The sequence below is a fragment of the Loxodonta africana genome, chromosome 22 (genome assembly GCF_030014295.1).
Source record: "Loxodonta africana isolate mLoxAfr1 chromosome 22, mLoxAfr1.hap2, whole genome shotgun sequence".
NCBI classification, from domain to species: Eukaryota; Metazoa; Chordata; class Mammalia; order Proboscidea; family Elephantidae; genus Loxodonta; species Loxodonta africana.
In genome coordinates, this window is record NC_087363.1 from 23,352,248 (window position 1) to 23,373,435 (window position 21,188).

The 21,188-nt window shown below is 50.5% G+C and overlaps 3 protein-coding genes across 7 annotated transcripts; 2 read left to right on the top strand and 1 right to left on the bottom strand.

Moving 5' to 3' along the window:
- Positions 1-6,430: 6,430 nt before the first annotated feature.
- On the top strand, positions 6,431-11,608 carry NICN1 (nicolin 1, tubulin polyglutamylase complex subunit). Of its 3 annotated transcripts, XM_003409655.4 has the most exons (6): positions 6,447-7,372; positions 8,617-8,793; positions 9,045-9,158; positions 9,622-9,693; positions 10,040-10,144; positions 10,219-11,479. In XM_003409655.4, exons 1-6 carry the CDS (start codon positions 7,241-7,243, stop codon positions 10,258-10,260), a joined length of 642 nt encoding a protein of 213 aa, XP_003409703.1. In that variant the 5' UTR covers positions 6,447-7,240; the 3' UTR covers positions 10,261-11,479. The 3 variants fall into 3 exon arrangements, with proteins under 3 accessions (XP_023403500.1, XP_064130611.1, XP_003409703.1); XM_023547732.2 differs by having other exon boundaries at positions 6,431-7,372; positions 10,040-11,608; XM_064274541.1 differs by lacking the exon at positions 10,040-10,144 and having other exon boundaries at positions 6,435-7,372; positions 10,219-11,538.
- A 28-nt stretch (positions 11,609-11,636) lies between these two features.
- Positions 11,637-17,121, top strand: AMT (aminomethyltransferase). The gene is made up of 9 exons (XM_003409656.4): positions 11,637-12,039; positions 12,143-12,310; positions 12,841-12,921; positions 13,807-13,938; positions 14,370-14,448; positions 14,748-14,893; positions 14,976-15,156; positions 15,547-15,702; positions 15,810-17,121. Exons 1-9 carry the CDS (start codon positions 11,950-11,952, stop codon positions 15,986-15,988), a joined length of 1,212 nt encoding a protein of 403 aa, XP_003409704.1. The 5' UTR covers positions 11,637-11,949; the 3' UTR covers positions 15,989-17,121.
- Positions 15,107-21,140, bottom strand: TCTA (T cell leukemia translocation altered). 3 transcript variants are annotated; one of them, XM_064274544.1, is made up of 3 exons: positions 20,538-21,140; positions 20,136-20,239; positions 15,107-18,560 (listed from the first exon to the last, which is right to left on the bottom strand). In XM_064274544.1, exons 1-2 carry the CDS (start codon positions 20,758-20,760, stop codon positions 20,160-20,162), a joined length of 303 nt encoding a protein of 100 aa, XP_064130614.1. In that variant the 5' UTR covers positions 20,761-21,140; the 3' UTR covers positions 15,107-18,560; positions 20,136-20,159. The 3 variants fall into 3 exon arrangements, with proteins under 3 accessions (XP_064130614.1, XP_003409707.1, XP_064130613.1); XM_003409659.4 differs by having other exon boundaries at positions 20,136-20,190; positions 20,538-21,133; XM_064274543.1 differs by having other exon boundaries at positions 15,107-20,239; positions 20,538-21,138.
- Between the last annotated feature and the right edge of the window lie 48 nt (positions 21,141-21,188).

Below are 21,188 nucleotides of genomic sequence, written 5' to 3' on the forward strand. Positions count from 1 at the left end.
TCTGCTTTTAATTTTTTTTTTAGGGTAGTGAAGGGCAGTGACTCAAGATATATCCCACCCTAATCCTACCTCATTAACATAACAAACATAGCTTAATTCTCATTAACATGACCTAATCCTTCCTCATTAACATAATAGACAGCTCACTGTCAAATGGACCATAAACACAGGCATAGAGGCTAGGATTTATAACATCACAAAATAGAGGATGATCAGATCACAAAATGGAGGACAATCACACAATACTAGGAATCATGGCCTAGCCAAGTTAACACATATTTTGGGGAGACATAATTCAATCCATGACACCCACCAATGATGCTGCACCATCAGAAAAATGTCAACACTGTGAAAAAGGCAAATAACATCTTAGTAATATTATGATATTGATATATATTATGATATGATAGTGCTGGAAAATGAGCCCCCTGGATTGGAAGTCACTCAAAATACACAGTGGCTGTAACAATGGTCTCAAAGATAGCAATGATTGTTAAGATGGTGCAGGACTAAGCAACATTTTGTTCTATCGTACATGGGGTCTCCATGAGTTGGAGCTGACTTGACGGCACTAACAACAACAGCATTGTTATGAAAATAGTTTTGACCTTGTAGTCCCCCAGAAAGAGTTTAAGGAACCCTTAGGGGTCTATAGACACACTTTGAGAACCCCTGTCCTAGAGAAATTCATGCTGATGTGTGTCAGAAGACACAAAAACATTCATTGCAGCATTATTCACAAGCGCCCCAAATTGGAAATATTTCAAGTGCCCGTAAATAGTAGAATGGATAAACAAATTGTAGTATATTCATTTTTTGGAACACCACACTGCAATGAAAATGAGCAAACCACAGATGAACACAATCTCATGGATGAATCTTAACAGACATAGTGTTGAGTGAAAGAAGCAAGACAGAAAATAGCGTATAAAGAATGATTCCCACTACAATAGGAATGCATATGCGGGAGATAAAGATATCTAAAACAAAAAAATAGCAAAACCATATTCATCACAGGGGTCAGGATGATGTTATCCCTGACAGGGGAATAGATTTGTAACTGGGAAGGGACAAGCAAGCTGGCTTCTGGGGCACAAGATTGTTCTGTTTTTTACCTGGGTGATAATTACTTGGGTATTTACTTGATAATTAATTTTTAAACTGTACATTTATATTTTAGCCACAGTTCTTCATATGTGTTATAAATAAGCATGTTTTTTAAAACAGACAAGGAAACCAAGGACTGTGTAAACAGGAAAACCATGGAGGGGCTCTGCAGTTGTCCAGGCAAGAGATGATGGCATCCTGGAGCAGGATGGTGGTGAGAGGTTGATTCACGGCGTACGTTGAAAGTAGAGCCAACAGAACTTGCTGATGGATGGACTGATGTGGGTGTTAACAGAATGAGAGGCATCCAGGGACCTGACAGGATTTCCACCTAGTAACACCCTAATACCATTTATTGAGATGGGGGAACTGGGAGAGGGGTGGTTTTGGGGGTGGATATTAAAAGTTCTGTTTTGGACACCTTATGGTTGAGGTATTTATTAAGCATCCGAATGGAAAGAACCCAAATACGTATATAATCTAAATGCAAACTGGGAGCTTCCTATGCAAAAGTAGTTCAAGGCAAATTGTCCGCAGTCACCCTGATTGTACGTCTTTCAAATCCACAATATCTGTAGCGTCTACAGTGATGACAGTTCTCTGATTTGTGATATTTCTTGAGCTTGAGGTTTGCTGAGCTTTTTGGAAGTGTGAGTTTATATTTTTCTTTAAATTTGAATTTTTTTTTTTTCTGTTTCCTCCTCTTCAGGAACTCCAATGACCTATACATTAGGCCACTTGAAGTTGACCCACAGCTCACTGATGCTCTGTTCATTTTTCTGAGTCTTTTTTTCCTCTTTTTCATTTTGGATGTCTTCAAGTTTATTAATTTTTCCTTCTGCTGTGCCTAATCTGTTGTTAATCCCATCCAGTGTTTTTTTTTTAATCTCAGACATTGTATTTAATTTTTTTTTATCTATAGGAGTTTGTGTCTTTTTAAAAAAAAATCTTCCACATATCTATTTAACATGCTCAATATTTCCTCTACTTTCTTGAATATATTATGTTTCAGTTTTACTGTCCGTATCTACTAATTCTATCATCTCTGTTATTTCTTGGTCTGTTGCTATCTTTTGATTTTTCTCCTCACTATCTCAATATGGAAACCCTGGTGGCGTAGTGGTTAAGAGCTATGGCTGATAACCAAAAGGTCGGCAGTTCGAATCCACCAGGTGTTCCTTGGAAATCCTATGAGTCGGAATTTACTCGATGGCAATGGGTTTTTGGTTTTGTCTCATTACAGGTCATATTTTTTTGCTTCTTTGTATGACTGTAACATTGGATTGGATGCCAGACATCGTAAATTTTACTTTGGTAGATGCTGGATATTATTGCATTCCTATCAATATTCATGAGCTTTGTTCTGGGATGCATTCAAACATCTTTGCCTTTTTGAGGCTTGATTTTAAGTTTTGTTAGACGAATCAGAGCAGACTTCAGCGTAGGGCAAATTTTTATCTACTATTTTTTTTTTTTATTGAAGCAATGGGCAGTTCTACCCTGTCCTATAGGGTCGCTATGAGTCGGAATCGACTCGACGGCACTGGGTTTTTTACGCAATGGCCCCATGGATTAGGAGATTTTCTACCTTGGCTGCTGGGAACAAAGCTATTTCCTGCTCTGAGTAAGATTTGGTGGTTGTTCCCTCTTAGCCCTTTTGGGTGTTTTTTCCCCTAGACTTGGGTAGTTTCTTTACATGCATATGCTTATTAGTACTCAGCTGAAGATTCAAGGGGAATAACCTGGAGATCTCCAGAGTCATCTCTCTGTGCAGCTCTATTCTCTCTAGCCTCCAGCTACCTTTGTCTCTCTCAAGTCCCAGTTTTGCCTCTTCAATTCAGGGAGTCGCTAGTCTACACCTAAGTTCCTCCTCACTACACTTGGAAAGTCTCTCCAGTCAGCTGAGGCAATCATTGAGCTCATTTTGTTTGTTTCTCCTACCTCAGGAATCTCTGTCCTGTGCTGTCTCATGTACAATGTCTGAAAACCATTGTTTCACATATTTTTTTCTGTTTTTTTGTTTGTTTGTTGTAGTTGAGTCAAGTGGGAGGGTAAATCTTGTCCCAGTTACTCCATCTTGGCTGGAAGTAGAAATTCCTCAAATTGAACAATATATTGTTCATTTTTAACATAGTTATTGGGCACCTACTATGCCCAGCACAATGGTAGAAGATGTGGGACACAGCCATTAAGCAGGCTAACTCAATCTCTGCCCTCCTACTCTGCATCGGCCAGTGTGGGAGACAGGTTTTAGGTGATGATTACCAAAAATGCACAGAGCGCTCTGATCAAGTACAGTGATCTGACTTAGTCTAGGGGGATCCAGAAAGGCCTGCCTACAAAATCAAAATTTAAACCAAGAACCGAAGAGTGAAAAGAGGAGTGAGGTATAGAGTATCCTGGGTATAATGTAGATGTGAGCAGGCCTAGAGGGAGGGAGAAGGCAGCATGTAGAAGAAACTAGAGTAAAGGTGCCAGGGTTGGTGGAGGGAACAGGTTCTAAGCAGGGGCTACTCACATTCCAGCTCCATGGACCTGTCAGTTGTTTTTGGATTTGACCCTGAGACACAGGGGCTTCACGAGAATTTCACAAAGAAAAAGTCACTCTGGCACAATGTGGGTAATGGACTGGAGGGGCTGGGCTGGAGGTTTCTGCCCACCAGGTGAGAGAAATAGGGCTGGAACTATCTAAAGAGCAAGATATGAGGTGAGACTCCTTTGGAATGAAGGGCCACAGAGCGTTGCATCTGCTGGTGGCTGTGGTCTCAGAGCTAGGGCCAAAGACCAGAGCCTATGTGCATCCTCCTGACTCTCAGGGAGACTACAGTTGTCTGGTATTTGAGGAGGCCCAAGCCCTGGTGGTGCAGTGGTTAAAGCACTAGTATATTAACCAAAAGCTTGGCAGTTTGAACCCACCAGCTCTTCCCTGGGAGAAAGATGTGGCAGTCTGCTTCCGTAAAGATTTATAGCCTTGGAAATCCTACAGTGCAGTTCTAGTCTGTCCTATAGGGTTGCTATGAGTCAGAATTGACTCAACAGCAGCAGGTTTTTTTTTTTTTTGGTGGTCCAGCAAGGGGTGGACTGTCTAGTGGGGAAACTCTCAGAAAGTTGGAGGGGCTCGGGCAGTAAGACATTAGCCTGAGTCCAAATGGAAATGGCAATGACCTGTCCAGGAGACCTGAGTGTACAAAGGGTTTTCTGCTGACAACAGCCAACAAGGAGGTATAAACCATAGCCTGTCACTGACAGTCTCTAGGCCTGGGCTGAAAAAGCTGCCTAGATGGAACATGACCTCTCCCAGGTTTCTTGGGCTGGCCTGGAGTTTGGGCCTGTTTGACCCCTTACCCTGAAAGCTGCTCTAGGCCTGCATCTCTGGGATCCTCAACATAGAGAAAGTACAGGTTACCAGAAGCTGACGCTGCCTGGAGAGTTCTTGCCTTGAAATGGGAGCTCAAGAGAGACCCTGGTTCCAGCTCTACTCCACACTGCTTTATTGGTTTGAGGAATCACTGGACTATTTCTAGCTAGCTTTGTCATCTGTAAAACAGGTTTAACTGACAATCTCTGAGGCATTGTTTCCACAAATACCTCAAAGGATGATGATAACAAACATGATGGTTTAATATTTATCTTTTGCTTTACTTTTTTTTAAATCATGATTGTTGTAGTATAATTTAGATATAATAAAAAGCATACATCTTAAGTATTCAGTTTAATGAGTTTTGACAAATGTCTAGACAAATATAATCAGTACTAGAATCAAATTATAGAACATTTTCATCATCCCAAAATGTTCCATTATACCTCCCTATCAAGCTCCTCTACTCACCTTAACTCCAGGCAACACTGTTCTGATTTCTATTACTACAGATTAGTTTTGCCTTTTCAAGAATTTCATGTAAGTGGACTAGTACAGTAGCCTTGGTGGCACAGGAGGTAAGAGCTTGGCTGCTAACCAAAAGGTCAGCAGTTCGAATCTACCAGCTGCCTGTTGGAAATCCTATGGGACAGTTCTACTCAGTCCTATGAGTCAGAATTGACTCGATGGCAACAGGTTTGGGTTTTGGACTCATGCAGTATACATTCTTTGGTATCTGACTTCTTTCACTTAACGTAATGCTTTTGAGATCCACCCCTGGTGTTGTGTGTACCAGTTGTTCATTCCTTTTTATTGCTGAGTAGTATTCCATTGTATGGATATACCACAATTAGTTTGTTTTCATATGTTGGACATTTAGGTTGTTTCCAATTTTGGCTATTCTGAATAAAACCTTTGGGTGGACATACGCTTTCATTTCTCTTGGGTAAATACTTGGGAGGGCAATGACTGGATCATATCATAGGTATAAATTTAGCTTTTTATGAAATGGCCAAACTGTTCTCCAAAGTGGCTAGAAATAGTGGATAATGGTTCCAAGGACTCTACACCCTCACTAGCTCTTAATTTTAGTTTACTGGATATGTTGGTGGTGGTAGGGGTTACTATGGAGTTGATTTCACTTCATGGTGACCCCAAGTGTTAAAAGAGTAGAACCACTCTATCTTAGTCATCTAGTGCTGCTATAACTGAAATACCACAAGTGGATGCCTTTAACAAAGAGAAATTTATTTTCTCACAGTCTAGTAGGTTACAAATCCAAATTCAGGGTGTCAGCTCCAGGGAACAGCTTTCTCTCTGTTGTCTCTGGAGGAAGGTCCTTGTCATCAACCTTTCCCTGGTCAAGTAGCTTCTCAGGCACAGGGACCCCAGGTCTAAAGGATGTGCTCTGCTCCCAAGTGCTGCTTTCTTGGTGGTATGAGGTCCCCAACTCTCTGCTTGCTTCCCTTTCCTTTTTATCTCTTGAGAGATAAAAGCGGTGCATGCCACACCCCAGGGAAACTCCCTTTACATTGGATCAGGAATATGACCTGGGTAAGGGTGTTATAGTCTCATTCTAATCCTCTTCAACATAAAATTGTAATCACAAAATGGAGGACAACCACACAATACTGGAAATCACGGCCCAGCCAAACCGATTCATTTGGGGGGGGTACATAATTCAATCCATGACATGCTCCATTGGATTTTCTTGGCTGCAGCTGCCAAGAGTTAGAAGCACTTAACAGAAGCCTAGGGACAGGACTTTTCTTCCACAGTACCACTGGGTGGGTTGAGGCTGCCAACATTTGGGATAGTAAACAAAAAAACTCATTGCTGTCCAGTTGATTCCAACTCACAGCGACCCTATAGGACAGAGTAGTACTGCCCCATAGAGTTTCCAAAGAGTGCCTGGTGGATTCAAACTGCCGACTTTTTTTTTTTTGGTTAGCAGCCGTAATGCTTAACCACTACACCACTGTTTCCTTTGGGCTGGTAGTGGAATGTAAACCCTTTGCACCACCTAGAGACCTTCAGTGGATGTGTAGGGGTTCTAATTTGTAGGGGCTCTAATTTGTATTTCCCTGATGAATAATGATGTTAGCCAACTTTTCATGTGATTATTGGCTATTTGTTTATCTTCTTTCGTGAAACAACGACAATAAAAAACTCGCCGTGGAGTCGGTTCCGACTCATAGGGGCCCTATAGGACAGAGTAAAACTGCCCCATAGGGTTTCCAAAGAGCGCCTGGTGGATTCCAACTGCCCGCCTTTTGGTTAGCAGCCATAGCTCTTAACCACTACGCCACCAGGGTTTCCTTCCTTTGTGAAGTATCTGTTCAAATCTTTTGCCTTTTTAAAAATAATAGTAATAATTTATTTTTGTAATTACTATCGACCAGTCACTGTGCTCATCACTGTCATGCTTTAACTGAAGACCGCCCTACGCAGACGCAGAAACAGCGAGACTATAAGCGCTCGTCAGATTCTGGACAGTTGCTCTCTAAGCAGAAGGACGCGGTTGGGAAGCTCGACTGTTGCTGGAATCCGCTCGCGCTGGGTTCTCTGGGGCTCGCACAGTGATTGGCTGAAGAAGAATTTTCGCAGGCACTTCCGGCTCGCGGATCGCTCTGATTATCGCTGATTGGCTGGGCTGGCCGAAGCGCGAGGGCTCCCGGGAGTTGTAGTTCCTGGGGCTTGGCTGGGGTCGCGGGGGAAGACCGGTGGTCAGAGGCTGGGGGGTGGCTGCTGTATTGGGTCGCGGCCGCTGGCGCCATGTCCCGCGTGTCAGTGCCCTGCCATGTGAAAGGCACCGTGGCTCTGCAGGTTGGCGACGTGCGGACCTCCCACGGCCGGCCCGGCGTGCTGGTCATCGATGTCACCTTCCCCAGCGCCGCACCCTTCGAGGTGAGCAAGCCCCGTGGGGTAGGCGCGACCGTACCTCCGGGGCGGGGCCAACCTGGGAACTCAGGCGGGTCCTGGACCTTTAATCTTTTACAGAAAACCTCTGCAGTGTCGCGTTTCTGTGATTTCAGTTAACCTCCATTTATTAATTCCTTCAGTTAATACATATTTACTAGAATGCAGATTCCTGTCCTGTGCTCCTCAGTGTCTCTTCTCTGTGTCCAGGGAAGCCCAGGCATGGAGGTGCCAGATAGTAGGCTAGGTGCTGGAAATACAGGTGTCAACCAAATAGAGGTGAGGGATCATTTTGTTCCTGGTGTCTGCTTAGGATCGTTAGACAATGAGTTGCCTCTAAACCGGGCTCCTGCCCATTCCTGCTATCCCTGCGGGAAGTCAGGCCCAACTCATCCCCGATCAGGATCCTCCCAATGACTGCAGTTTCCAGTGCCCAATTACACTTCCACATCAGCTGGTAGAGTGACTGGGCACTGCATGACCTCAATGTAGAGCATAAAGTCCACTTTCTAGTGGCCTAGTATTCAGGGCCAGTCTGCATCTGTGCCCTGCCTGCCTCTCAGGCTTCTGCCCCATGCACTTTATGCTGAAGTTTGTGGTTTTCTCCCAGCTGTTCTTTCCTATCAGCCTCATTAGAGGACCCAACCCTGGAGATCCTGATTCAGTAGATCTGGGATGAAGCCTTGACACACGTATTTAAAAACTTTCCGTGGGACTGACTTGATTTGTAAACTTTCACTTAAAGCACAATAAAAATTATTAAAAAAAAAAAAATTTCTGTGGGCGATTAATGAATGTGCAGGGATGATAACCACTGCTGTAGCCAGGCTGGATCACTCGTTGTTCCAGGAGTGCACCAAGGTCTCTCATCCTCTGGTGCTCCTTTATATATACTATTTTTCTGTTCTTACCTCTCCTGGTCTACTTGGTGAATTCTTCCTCCTTCAGGAGTCATCTATAATTTTCTGCCTTCTCCAGAGTTAGGGCTCTGAGCTCTGGCAGCGTCTTGGACATCTGGCAAGATCTGTAGTTGTGGTTTGTTTGCATGACCTGCTTATTCAACTGTGAGCTCTTCTGGGAAAACAACATTATCTTTGGGCCGTAGTAGATGCTTATTGAAATTATTAGTTTAGTAGGAGTACATTCCTACGGGGAGGGGAGATGGTGTTTTTTGAGCATTTTAGGCCCTGGGCCTGAGTCTGATTTGTCATGGTGGGTTATGTGTGCTCTAGTTGCAGGAGATCATGTTTAAGAATTACTACACAGCTTTTCTGAGTATCCGTGTGCGCCAGCACACCGCGATGCACACACCAGCCAAGTGGGTGACCTGCCTGCGGAACTACTGCCTGATGCCTGACCCACACAGTGAGGAGGGGGCCCAGGAGTATGTATCGCTGTTCAAGCACCAGGTCAGCTGGGCCTCAGCATGGCCAGGGAAGCCTAGACAAGGGCCTACAGGGGGCCAGGGGTTTGGGCCAGTACACCAGGAGGGAAGAGGAGGGGCAAGGCTGGCCTGGGCTGTGGCTTTATGAGCATCTTGGAGGGACTATTGTTCTTGCTTCCCAAAGGCCTGAGGAGGCAACATCTTGGCTCAGTGCTGATGGGGAGGCTCCCTGGCAGTGAGCTGGGTCCTCGCTGGGTCCTTGTGTGTGTGTATCAGATGCTGTGTGACATGGCCAGGGTATTGGAACTACGCCTGATTCTGCGGCAGCCATCACCACTGTGGCTGTCTTTCACAGTGGAGGAGCTGCAGTTCTACCAGCAGGGACCAAAGGTAGGCAACTGGCTAAGAGCTGTTGGCCAGCCCTTTCCCCAGGGGGCTCCCACCTATGGCTGGGAGAGCTAGGGGTCGGGGATGGGTGAGGATAGTGAGACCCAGAAGTAGCCCTTCATGGAATTTAGCTGGGTAGAAATGACAGAAGCTCATGATAAGGGTTCAGGCCATGTCCCCATATCTCCTGACCTTTGGGGGGACCTGCCACTCCCAGAGTTAGGAGCCTTCAGCTGCTGGGAGATCCTTCTGCTTGTGGTTGGTCACAGTGTTGCTGGGGCCTCCTTCTGCACAGTAGGAGAGCTTCTGTAGCCTGACTGCCCCCTTGAGTTTCTGAGGGCCCCTGAACAGGATTTTTCCAGTGTCTGAAGCTCAGGGGCCCCCACCTTGCTCCCACAACCTTGGAATCTGGTCCCAGGACTGTCCCACTCTGCCTCCATCAGTGCTATATGCCTTTGCTTTGCAGAGTCCCTCTGTGGCCTTCCCCAAGTGGCTTTCCCACCCAGTGCCCTGTGAGCAACCCACTCCTCTCCTTGAGGTAAGCCCTACCCTGTGCAAGAACCATTTGTGAATGGCTCTAGTGTTCAGGACAGGCCCCAGTGGGCCCATTTCTGCAAGAATCTGGGGCTGGCCCCAAGGCCCTCAGCTCGGTCTTTGCCATTTTCCTACTAGCTACTTGCTCTTAGATCATGGGATTTGAAGCATTGCTGGCGTGGAGTTGGGCTGCCTACTGCATATCAGGCCCCAAACTCATGTCTCACAAGTCATCTGGGAATGTTACTGGTCTCAGCTGGGAAGCCCTATAGCCCGGCTTGGCCTCCCTGGGGCCCCAACGGCGCTGCTGGGGAGAGACACATAGCCACTGACCCCTCCTTCTGGAGCAGGGTCTCCCAGACCCCGGCAGGGTATCCTCCGAGGTGCAGCAGATGTGGGCGCTGACAGAGATGATCCGGGCCAGTCAAACCTCTACACGGATCGGCCGCTTTGACGTGAGTGATCGTTTCCCTCTGCTTGGCTTGCATTGCCCTGAGCAAGTCAGACCTGATGGCTTTTTGCATTACAGGTGGATGGCTGTTATGACTTGAACTTGCTCTCCTACACCTGAGCCATGGCTCCCCACTCAAGACCGTGGCCTTTCTTTGCTCACCCAGACCTGGTTTGAGCCACCAGAGGCTGAAGTGCAGTCACTGTGCATTCCAAGTGCCGCCTCCATGCCCATCCTGTCTGGTCCACCGTCACGGATTCCAGATTCTCAGGGGCTCACTATGTTGGTTCAGCATGAGCACCAGATGAGTGCACTCTGTCCTCGCCTGGATGCAGCCCAACTCTTCCTTCTTCTCCTATCCTAAAAACATTCCAGTTTAACTAGTAAGAATCCCCACATGTCCTCTACCCCTCCCACCAACATGTACACACCTGTCTTCTGCCTGCTCCCTCACCCTGAGTGCAGTGGGCTGGGATGAACTACCCCATGTAGTCCAGGAAGGCTGCTGCCACCATGGCACTCTTGCTGGTTGGAAGCTTGAGGGAGAAATAGGACCTCCTTTTTTTTCTTTCTGGGCCACCTAGTGGCCTTCTTTCCCTTTGTGTTATGCCCACACACACACGCACACATTTTCCTGTCTAGACGCTTTTGCTGCCTGCCTAGGAAGCAAAGCTGGGGATTTGGGCAGTCTGAGTCCTTCAGTTCCTGGGCTGTTACCTGGATGTATTTCCAAATGGGCCTGCCTGTCGGACCTGAGCAGGTGCTTCTGGCAAGGCTGGAGCCTGAGAATAAGACCTGGGACCTGCCAGCTATCTGACGTAACCCAAAGCACATCCCTGCCCCTTCTTAAGAGGCTGAGGTCCTTCACAATCCCAGGTTGGTCGTTAAATAAGGCAGGCTGCTCATCCTTCACCATCAGCTTGTACAGAAATCCTGCCTCCCTCTGGTTCTTCTTGACTTTGCCCCTGGGAGCTACTATGCCAGTACTGCTGGTGTGTTGGACCTGGAAAATCAGATGTATGTTAGGCTCAACAACTTTCTGGGGAAAGTTTAGCCACCTTCTGGTGGCGCCCTCTGTTCTCATCCATCAGAGTTCTTGCGGTTGGTGTCTTTGCCTGCAGGGTCATAAACTTAGCTCCACTCTGATTTTACTGAGAGGGCGATGACCAAAGTCCTATGCTCAGGGAGCAGTGACCCTCAGTATGTGTGTATTTGAGGGGAGAGGACACTGGGGTGGCAGGGACTGTGCTTCATTCAGAACTGTGCCTCCAGCAATCAGCACAGGGCCTCGTGTGCAGCAAGATCAATAAATGTTTGTGAAATGCATCACTGTGCCGGCTGCCTGTGTCTGCCCAGTGGGAGGGCTGGGGACCCTCACATGAAGCCAGTTACCATGGTGCTCTGTCTGTCGGGCTGGCTCCACCATCCTGTGGCTGCCTTATCCCTTCCCAGCTATTTGACCTTACACTCCAAGGGTCCTGTCTGTGATTCAGTCCTTTCAACCCTTTGCAGAACTTTGACCCTTTGGAGGCGGGACAATCAGCAGGGGGAGGCCTAGGTCCCAGCTGTGGCTTTGGGCAGCTCAAACTGCCCTGATCAGTCAGCTGGAAGAGCCTGGGGCTCGTTTCCTCTGGTTTGGAGCTCACTCTGCTTGAAAGCCCGGCCTGCCCTGGGGGCTGCTTGTCTCCTCTTCTGGGGGCCCACAGGGAATAAAAACCTGCCCAGGCAGGGGCCGGACGGACTACATCTCCCGGCGTGCCCAGCACAGTGGTGGCCTCTGAGTGCCGGCTGCACCGGTTGCAGGCGACGATGAGGCGGGCAGGGAGCGTGGTGGCTTGGCTGGGCTTGCGCCTACAGGCGCCCCCCTCGACCCTGGGGCGATCACTCAGTTGTGCACAGGTGGGATAGAGGGTGCTGGGTCGGGGTGTCGACCTTGGAGGGCGGGGGAGGGAGGCGGACGGGGGTCTTGGGTCCTGGCAGCACAGAGTCTGGTCGCCCGCAGGATGCACTCCGCAGGACGCCGCTCTATGACTTGCACCTGGCCCATGGCGGGAAGATGGTGGCGTTCGCGGGCTGGAGCCTGCCTGTGCAGTACCGGGATAGCCACATTGACTCACACCTGCACACACGCCAGCACTGCTCACTCTTTGATGTATCCCACATGCTGCAGGTGAGCCAGGGGAGAGCCCAGGAAACAAAGCCAGTGTTCTTGCCCGTTTACAGTGGTGTCGTCCTCGGCTTTGTTCCCTGGGAGCTGGATCCTGAGGGCCAACCTCTCAGAAGAGCTGGATGTCTCAGGCATGTCATGAGACTGACTGTGGCCCTGGGACACTCACTCAGAGGATCTCCTGATTGTCCCCTTCTATCCAGCCTTTTCTACTCAGTGGCATGCCTTAACATCCTGGCGTTTCCAGGACTGGCACCCACCCTCATCAATGGTCCTGGGTATTGGTTTGGAAAAGGGATGTTTCAGGAAGGTACTTGGTTCCTCCAGTTCCCTAACTTCCCATCACCTCCCCCAATGAGCCCCGCCACGTGCTGGAGGATGTAGGAGAATCAGAAGGTGGGGCTTCTGCCACCCGCAGAACCAAAAGATGGGTCAGGCACTTCAGCTGGGCTGGACTGTGCTGTAAATGCTTGGTGCCACGTTCTCTGATTGCAGCTGTCGCAGTGGCCTGAGGCTTTTGATCTCTTCCTCAGACCAAGATATTTGGTTGTGACCGGGTGAAGCTGATGGAGAGTCTAGTGGTTGGAGACATTGCGGAGCTAAGGCCAAACCAGGTGGGCCCCTCTTACCTCTGCTCAGTGGGTGTTCTCAGCCATGAGCAGCAAACATGGGCTGAGCCCCTAGTGTGGGCTTGGGGGTACAGAGATGGATTAACACAGCTTCTCAGGGCTCACAGTCTTGGGGAGGTGGAGTCCCTGAGTCATGTCCAGACACCCAGCCATCTGCAGGGAGGGGCCTGTTGCAGCCTTGCCCCGTCAACACAAGTTCATGTACTGTTCTGTAAACTTCATGCCACCTGACTCCTCCCTACTCAAAATATGGTCCCTAAACCAGAGGCCTCATCATCACCCAGGAACTTGTTAAGAATACATTGTTGGGCTCTGCTGTATACCTGTGGAATCAGAACCTGCACTTTAACAAGCTCCCCAGGAGATTCACGTGACCTCTGAGCTTCAGGCTCTTCATCCAGCGGGAGGCCAAGTCCAGCCTGGTAGTAAATTCATGGGCATTGCTTTAGAGTGCTCTAGGAGTTGGTGGGATGGTCAGAATGGACTTTTGAACCTTCTGTCCTGGGGATTAGGGCATGAGCTGAGCTGTCCGCAGTCTGGGTGGGATGAAGCAGCAGGTCCTAGGTGTCCTGTGTTAAATGTGAGATGGGGCTCTCAGGACTGAGTGGGGAGGGATGCAGAGGCCATACCAGACTGGGGAAGTCCCCCAAGGTGGGAAGGGGGTGAAAATTTCCTCACTGCATTAGGATCAAAGACCCTGGGCTTGGGCAGAGGCCCTGGCTGACCCAGCCTTGCACTTTGTGTACCCCTAGTCCTGTGCATGAGGGTTGGTGAGTTTGTAGTAGCTGTGTGGGCCCAAAGTCGTGTTTGGCTCACCCTTGGTCTTGATCTCCTGGGCCTGGAGGTAAAGACGCTCCACTTTGGTGCCAGGGGACACTGTCACTGTTTACCAACGAGGCTGGAGGCATCCTAGACGACTTGATTGTGATCAACACCTCTGAGGGGCACCTGTATGTGGTGTCCAATGCTGGCTGCTGGGACAAGGATTTGGCCCTCATGCAGGTACAGCCCCTCCATGCCCTAGGCACCCTGTCTTCCTTCTTCACAGAGTGGCAACCTTGGTGCCCAGGACAGGCCTGGCATGGACAAGAGGCTCAGAAAATGGCTCTTTGAGTGAATAAACAGTTGGGAGACTCAGAGCAGACCCTTCCTGGAATAAGCCAGGATTTGGTGATGTGGAGCCGGGCAGGTGAAGCCGACCCTGGCTCCTGAGTGAGCATCCTCTGGGGCGGGTAGAAGTCTGGAACCTGGTGTGAGAGCTGGCATCCCCACCGCTTAGTAGCTATGTGACCTTGGGAAAGTCACCCACCATCTCTGAGGCTCAGCCTCCTCATCTGTAAGATGGGAAGCAACCCACTGTCTTGTTGCCCAGCTGTGTAGTGTCCGCTTCATAGTAGGTATGCAGTAAATGGTATTTCCGTTTCTTCTTTCAGGACAAGGTCAGGGAGCTTCAGAACATGGGCAATGATGTGGGCTTGGAGGTGGTGGACAATGCCCTGCTGGCCCTGCAAGGTGAGAATGCCAGCCTGGTGTTGGAACTGACCTCTGCCTTCCTGGCTTCATTGACTGCTCAGCACAGAGGCTGGGCCAGGAAGGTGTGGATTGTGTGGTATTTGTGAGCCATAATTCTAATTTTGTATTTTGCCCTCCCCCTCCCCCACAAGGCTCCATGAGTTGAGGGCAAATGTGTCTTCTCTCACTTGCAGAGAAGGAATAAGCATCTCAGGGCTTGTTCTGGTCCCTAAGGGCTATGGCCTGGTTTTGAGGGGCTCTGGGACTTAGATGCTTGATTACTGGTTCTCTGGGCCCAGGCCCCACTGCGGCCCAGGTGCTACAGGCTGGTGTGACAGATGACCTGAGGAAGCTGCCCTTCATGACGAGTGCTGTGATGGAGGTGTTTGGCGTGTCCGGCTGCCGTGTGACCCGCTGTGGCTACACAGGCGAAGATGGTGTGGAGGTTTGTCAAGCAGTGGGCACAGGCATTTGCAGGCACAGGACTCTGGGGCAGCTGCCCATCTGCTCTGTGGTGTCCCATGCAGATCTCAGTGCCGGCAGCAGGGGCAGTCCACCTGGCAATGGCTCTGCTGGAAAACCCGGAGGTGAAGCTGGCAGGCCTGGCAGCGCGGGACAGCCTGCGCCTGGAGGCAGGCCTCTGCCTGTACGGAAACGACATTGATGAACACACCACACCTGTGGAGGGCAGCCTCAGCTGGACATTAGGTGAGCTAGGTTGGGACTCAAGGATGGGGTCTTGAAGGTTGGAACGGCCCTTCGTGAGACTAGCCAGTCCTTGACAACTCCAAAGGTTGTGTAGCCTGAAGCAAGTGACTTGGCCTTCCTGAGCCTCCGTTCCTTGGAGATGTCCCTGTGCCCCGTTCATTAGAAGCTGAGGACCCTTGGCAGGCCAAGGTGGGCAGCATGAACTTCTGGGCCAGGGGACAGGAAGCAGTGGCTGACTGACTGCAGTGCAGGGGAGGAATGGGCCCTGGGGAGGCCTGAGTGAAGAGACCTCGATGCTAGATGGATGTCACTTGGGGTCCTTGTAGTTAGGACTTCCTGTGGCCAGGGCTCCTATGGGCTGTGACTTATGCCTGGTGTGTCACACTCCAGGGAAGCGCCGCCGAGCTGCCATGGACTTCCCTGGAGCTGAGGTCATCGTTCCCCAGCTTAAGGGCAAGGTGCAGCGAAGGCGTGTGGGGTTGATGTGCGAGGGGCCCCCGATGCGGGCACACAGCCCCATCCTGAGCACAGAGGGTACTGTGATTGGTAGGTGAACCAGGGAGGCGGGGGAGCCCTTGTTCTGGAACTTCCCCAGAGGTGTTGGGGTGCTAGACTGGGAGGTTGGTGCTGATGCATGGCCTATGTCGGGACAGGTACTGTGACCAGTGGCTGCCCCTCGCCCAGCCTGAAGAAGAATGTGGCGATGGGTTATGTGCCCAGCCAGTACAGTCAGCCAGGGACCTTGGTGCTGGTAGAAGTGCGGCGGAAGCGGCAGGCAGCTGTGGTCAGCAAGATGCCTTTTGTGCCTACAACCTACTATACCCTCAAGTGAGGGTGGATGGGGACAGGGCCCTCCCCTCCAACAGCCTTGCCCTGGAGGGCATTCTATAAGTGGTTAGTTAGGAAACTGAGACAGAAAAGAAGGGTGGGGGCGGGGGTGGGGAGTATAAAGGTGGAGGCTGGCTTTAGTTATCTGGTTGAGGAAGTCTGCTCCATCTATTCTCTCCTGCCCCACCCCGACTCCCCAGTGCCACTCCAACTTGAGGACCCTTTTTCTGAGCAACATACCAGCTTACCCAATACTCTGTTTCAGCCCACGCTCCCACTGACCCCTCTTACCCGCTGGAAGGCTGTGAGAAACACCAGTTCTGGCATCTCTCCCTTCCACTCTGCCAGGTCCTGGCTGTGGAGCAAAGGCTCACCTTTGCAGGAAAGCAAAACCCTGCCCAACCTACCTCTCAAAGCTGTTTCTCACACTACAAAGGCTATTACCTTGGGCAGTGCCAGATTAGGCCACCTCCTCCAATTTGCTTTTCCCAAATGCAAACTGTGGCCTTTCTCTGGGCAGCAATGATTCCTGACTCACTAAGGGTTGGCCCGGCAGGGCTGCCGTGCCTATGTGTAAACTCGGGGATGGCTGGGAGGCCATGGGCTCACTCTTCCTTATTCCGGCTTTGGCCCAGCCTGCCACCCAGTAGCAAACTAACCATGCCAAGCTCACCACCTGTTGAGCTCCAGGACTGCTGTAGGGCTGGGGTGGGTCTCCTCCTGGATCTGCCTTACCCTGAGCTGACCTTTGCCCCTGGGGCCCATTACTGGACTATACTGACTCCTGAAAAAATTAAATGAGCTTCCTTCTTCCTTGCTTGTCATAGTTGTTAGCTTCTTTGTGCTTTATCCACAGGGTTCCTGGGGTGCTACCCCAATGCCTGCCATCCTGACCTCCATGATCAGGCTTGGAATAGGTTCTCCTTGAGAGGGGCCAGGCCTGAAAGGGCTGATGGGGATATTCCTTTTGGGCACCCCACGATCACTTTTCTAAGGAGCTGGCATCATCTCTTCACCTGTGCAAACCATTGCATTCTGGGTCCTGAAGAGCAACAGCCCCCGCCGCCCTGGGTGTTCCCACTTCAGTTACCCCTGTGCATGCATGGCCTTGTCCTGTCTGAATAACCACACGACTGATCCACTTCCATTTTTAATAAGCCATGTCTTCAGTTGAGCCTGTGTGTGGTGGACCTGGGAAGACCATTAATCTGCTAGCCAGAAGATATCTCTGGAGTGTGTTCATCACAGCCCCCACTTCCAATGCCCCTCTGCCTTAAGGATGGCCTAGGCAAAGGCTGCCATATCGAAACGTGACCTCTAACTGGGAGGAAGAGGGCAGTGGGACACTGAGGTAGCTGGTAGCCCAGCAGAGGCAGGCAGAGATATTGCCATTAGAGAGTGAGGCAGGTACAGGGCCTCACTGCTTTCAGCAACCAGTGTTTCTTTGGGGATGTTTTGCAACACACACCTTTGGAAGCTCCCCTGGCCTGCTGTGGAGGTGGCAGGCCTGCCTGACCTGTGGCTCTTCTGCATTGAGATGGTGCTGGTGAGGAGATGCTAAGCCTTGGGGCTCTTAGGATGAGGATCCTGTTGTTCCAGGTCAAGGTGGGAAGTGATGAGGATGCAGTGCATGATGGGGCTGCTCTGTACTAACTGCCCAGTACCTCAGTGAAGGACATGGTACATACTCAAGACCCATAGACACTTCAGTGCCGGGGGTGGGAGGCCACCCCAGGAGCTCAGCTGGTGGGCTCTGCCCCTTTCAGGCACCCAATTTTCCCTCCAGAAAGACTGAGGAATATGAATAGGACATTTCGGAAATGACAATTTCCTCTGCCTGGGTCATACCTAAAGAGATCTAGATGGGCCAGGGAGATGGTGTTCAGTGCCTCCATGATTGAATGGTGCTAGCTCCCCCTGCCATAGGACCTTATATCTAAATAGCTAAGTAACTTCTCAATACTTCCCAGTGAGGGAGCAGGGTGCAGACCTGAGACCCCACGGGCACTTCAGCAGTGCGGGCAGGAAGCCGCCCCAGAGTATAAAGCCTGGCCCAGGCCAGGATACCCTGGCTCCCTGCCAACAAAGCAAAACCAAAGGAATCCAGGGAACCCAGGGCTTAGGGGAGAACAGACTTCCTTACAAATCCCATGGCTGGTCAACCGCAACCTCATCCTCTCAAGGAGACAAATCTCTATGGGGTCATACCACAGGGGGATGGGAAGAGGGCCAGGAGATATAGGACAGAAAATGGATTGTTGGCTTCCCCAATCCAAAGGCTTCTCCTGAGCTCCAACCCCTGAGAGAGGAACAGCATACTTTTCCCCCTTAAGGCACACAGATCAGGGTAGAGGCAAAGTTCACTGACCCAATGCCTGGGACTGTTGGAGGCAGGGCTGAGGGCAGCAGAGGCCCAGCCCTGCAAGTGCTAAGGTACTCCCTGTCCCCAGCCCCAATCCTCCTGTAGTCATCCACAGGACTTGGCAGCAGGAGAACCCAATGTGGGAGCCAGGAGACTCCCTGTTGCCTTCTTTTATTCTCTGTGGGTTTTGAGAGGTTCATTTGCTGCAGTTTCCCTGAAAGTGATGGAGAGAGAGAAGAGAGGCGTTATTTCATGGGCAGCAGAGCAGTCCCTGGGATTGGCTCATCCCAGACCCTTCTTGGGAGCTGAGCTGGGCTCAGTAATGCCATACTACGATCCAGACCTCTCTGCTGAGCTTTAGATTCTAGTGCCTCACAGGCCCCACAGTCCACACTGGGCTCAACACCTTCCCCCTGCAGACCTGTTCTTCCTCCTGGGTCCCCACCTTATGGTGCCACCATCCTTCCCCAGTTGCACAAGACAGAAACCTGGGCAGTGGCAGGCTTCCTAACTAGCCTATTGCCTTCACTCTTGGACTGCTTCATCTTGCCATGACACAGGCAGTTATAAGGCAAATTAGATCAGGCCCCACCTCCTGGAGTCCTTCAATAGTTTCCTGGACCTTAGGATAAAGGCCCTACAGGTCCCTCCTCTCCATATGCTCATTCATTCAGCTAATTTCTAAGCTCCTATGTATTATAGGGGCCACCATTATATTTTGGAAACAAATAACCTGTATTCTAGGTTTCATCTGTCCACAGATGGAGAGGAATTTTATCCCAGGTTGGAAAACACCCAGAGTGTCACTCATACTTGATTTAGATGATTCAAAAGATGAGATTTTGGACTTAAGAGTGGACACTGGAATGGGTTAAGACTTTTGCGATGGGATGAACGTATTTTGCACATGGGAAGGAAATGGAACTTGGGGTAGACAGAGGATAGAGTGTTATGGATTAAATGTTTCCCCCAAAAAGTTATGTTGAAGTCCTAATCCCTGTTATCTGTAAATATGACCTTGTTTGGGGAAATAGTTTCTCTTTTCTTATCAACTGGGTCAAATGAGATCAAACCAGAGTAGGGTGGGCCCTAGTCCTAATTTCTTTTGAGGGGTGTCTTATAAAAAGGGAGTATGTCATGTAGTGGGAATATAAATGCCATGTGACAATGGAAGCAGATGCATCAATAAGCATCAAGGAAAAGCCAAAGATTGCTGGCAGCCACCAGAAACCAGGAGAGAGGCCTACATAAGGAATCGACCCCAAATGGCTTAATTAGACTTTTAGTCTCCAGAACTGTGAGAAATTAATTACTGTTTTTTACGGCAGCTCCAGGGAACTAAGACAGAATTTGGTCTCAGCTCAGATTAGCTGAATGACTGCCTGATTAGTGAGTTCATGTTTCACACATCAGGAGGCTGGCCTTGATGAGGCCAGTCAGTGCTCTAAGGACAGAGACTCCTGGCTTCCCAAATGAGGGGCTTACATTGGAGAGGAATGCAACAGACCTGTCACTTCATCTCTCTGAAATTGTTCCCTCATCTGTAAAATGGTGATAATGTCCCTACCACCCACTCCACAGGTTGCTGGACAGCATGCTTAGAGAAGCTGTCCAGGTATCAGCGTCACCCCCAGCTTGAAGCCTGAGTTCTGGCTGTACACCTTGGAGCTTGCTGCAAAGGCCACTAAAACTGGTGGACTCCCACCCCGAGAGCCCCCTCCCACCACCTCCGGCACAGGAACGTCCTCTGCCTGCCAAGCATGGGGCTGGGGTGGGGACAGATACTCACCAGGAAGGAAAATGCGTGGAGCCATCAGGTGTGGATCCGTTCTGGCCGCCCAGACCTGGGGGCAGGAACACAGCCAGAGCTGCAGCAGGCTGTGGGGTGGGGCTCTGGGCAGGCATCAGCCCAGGTTAGGTTAGGAACCAGTTATATTGTTTGGTGAAGAGTCAGGTGGGGGTCCTAAGGGATTAGCGGTATTGTCTGGTGGGAATTCGGGGAACGTTACAATGCGATGGGTGGGCTGGTGGGGATTCTGGCGTGAAATGATATGGTGGCATTAAACAGTATGGGTTCAGCGTTAAATTCTGATAAGACTCTCGGAGAACCAGCGGTAGTCTAGGGAGATCCTGGGGAGCCGTACAGTCCGCTGGGGGCGGGCGGCCCGCGGAGGTTGATGGGGAACCTCACCTGGGCGGTGATACAGCCCGGTCACCGTGTTCCCGTAGAACCCCCACGCCAGCTGGATGCCCAGGAGACTTAACACCAACCACAGCAGCAGCAGCTTGAAGAGAGTCACGCGCATGTCCTGCGCCTCCCACTCCCGCAGGAACTCGCTGCCCAGGGCGCCCAGTGCGCCCAGCACCGTAGCCGGCAGAGCCTGCAAGGACTGCCCGGACCAAGGCTCCGCCATGACTGGCCTGCGCCCCACCCCAGGGACTGTCACTGTAGTCCCCACCGCGCAGGCGTCTAGTTTTCCGGGGCCAGGCCGGTTAGTGCGCACGCGTGAGCCCAGGCGGGGAAGGCCTACCGCGGTTGCGCGAAGAGTTGGCAGTTCGGGGAGGAGTATTTACGACGCGCACGCGCACCTAGACCCACCCGGCTTAAAGGATGAGTGACTCGAGGGGTATAAAATAGCAACCAGGTCTTTTATAGCCCCAGAGTTCCCGTGATGCCCCGTGCGGCTGCAATGATTGGTTAAGCGCCTTGCTCTGAGGGCGTGGACACGCTCCTGAGCAATCGTGGCTGAATTGTGAGTGCGCGCGCGTGCGCGGGGCCGCGACTGTGGCCGGCTCGAGCCCGCCGGGCGCCCGGGGGCGCGCACGTCGCTCCCCGCCCTCC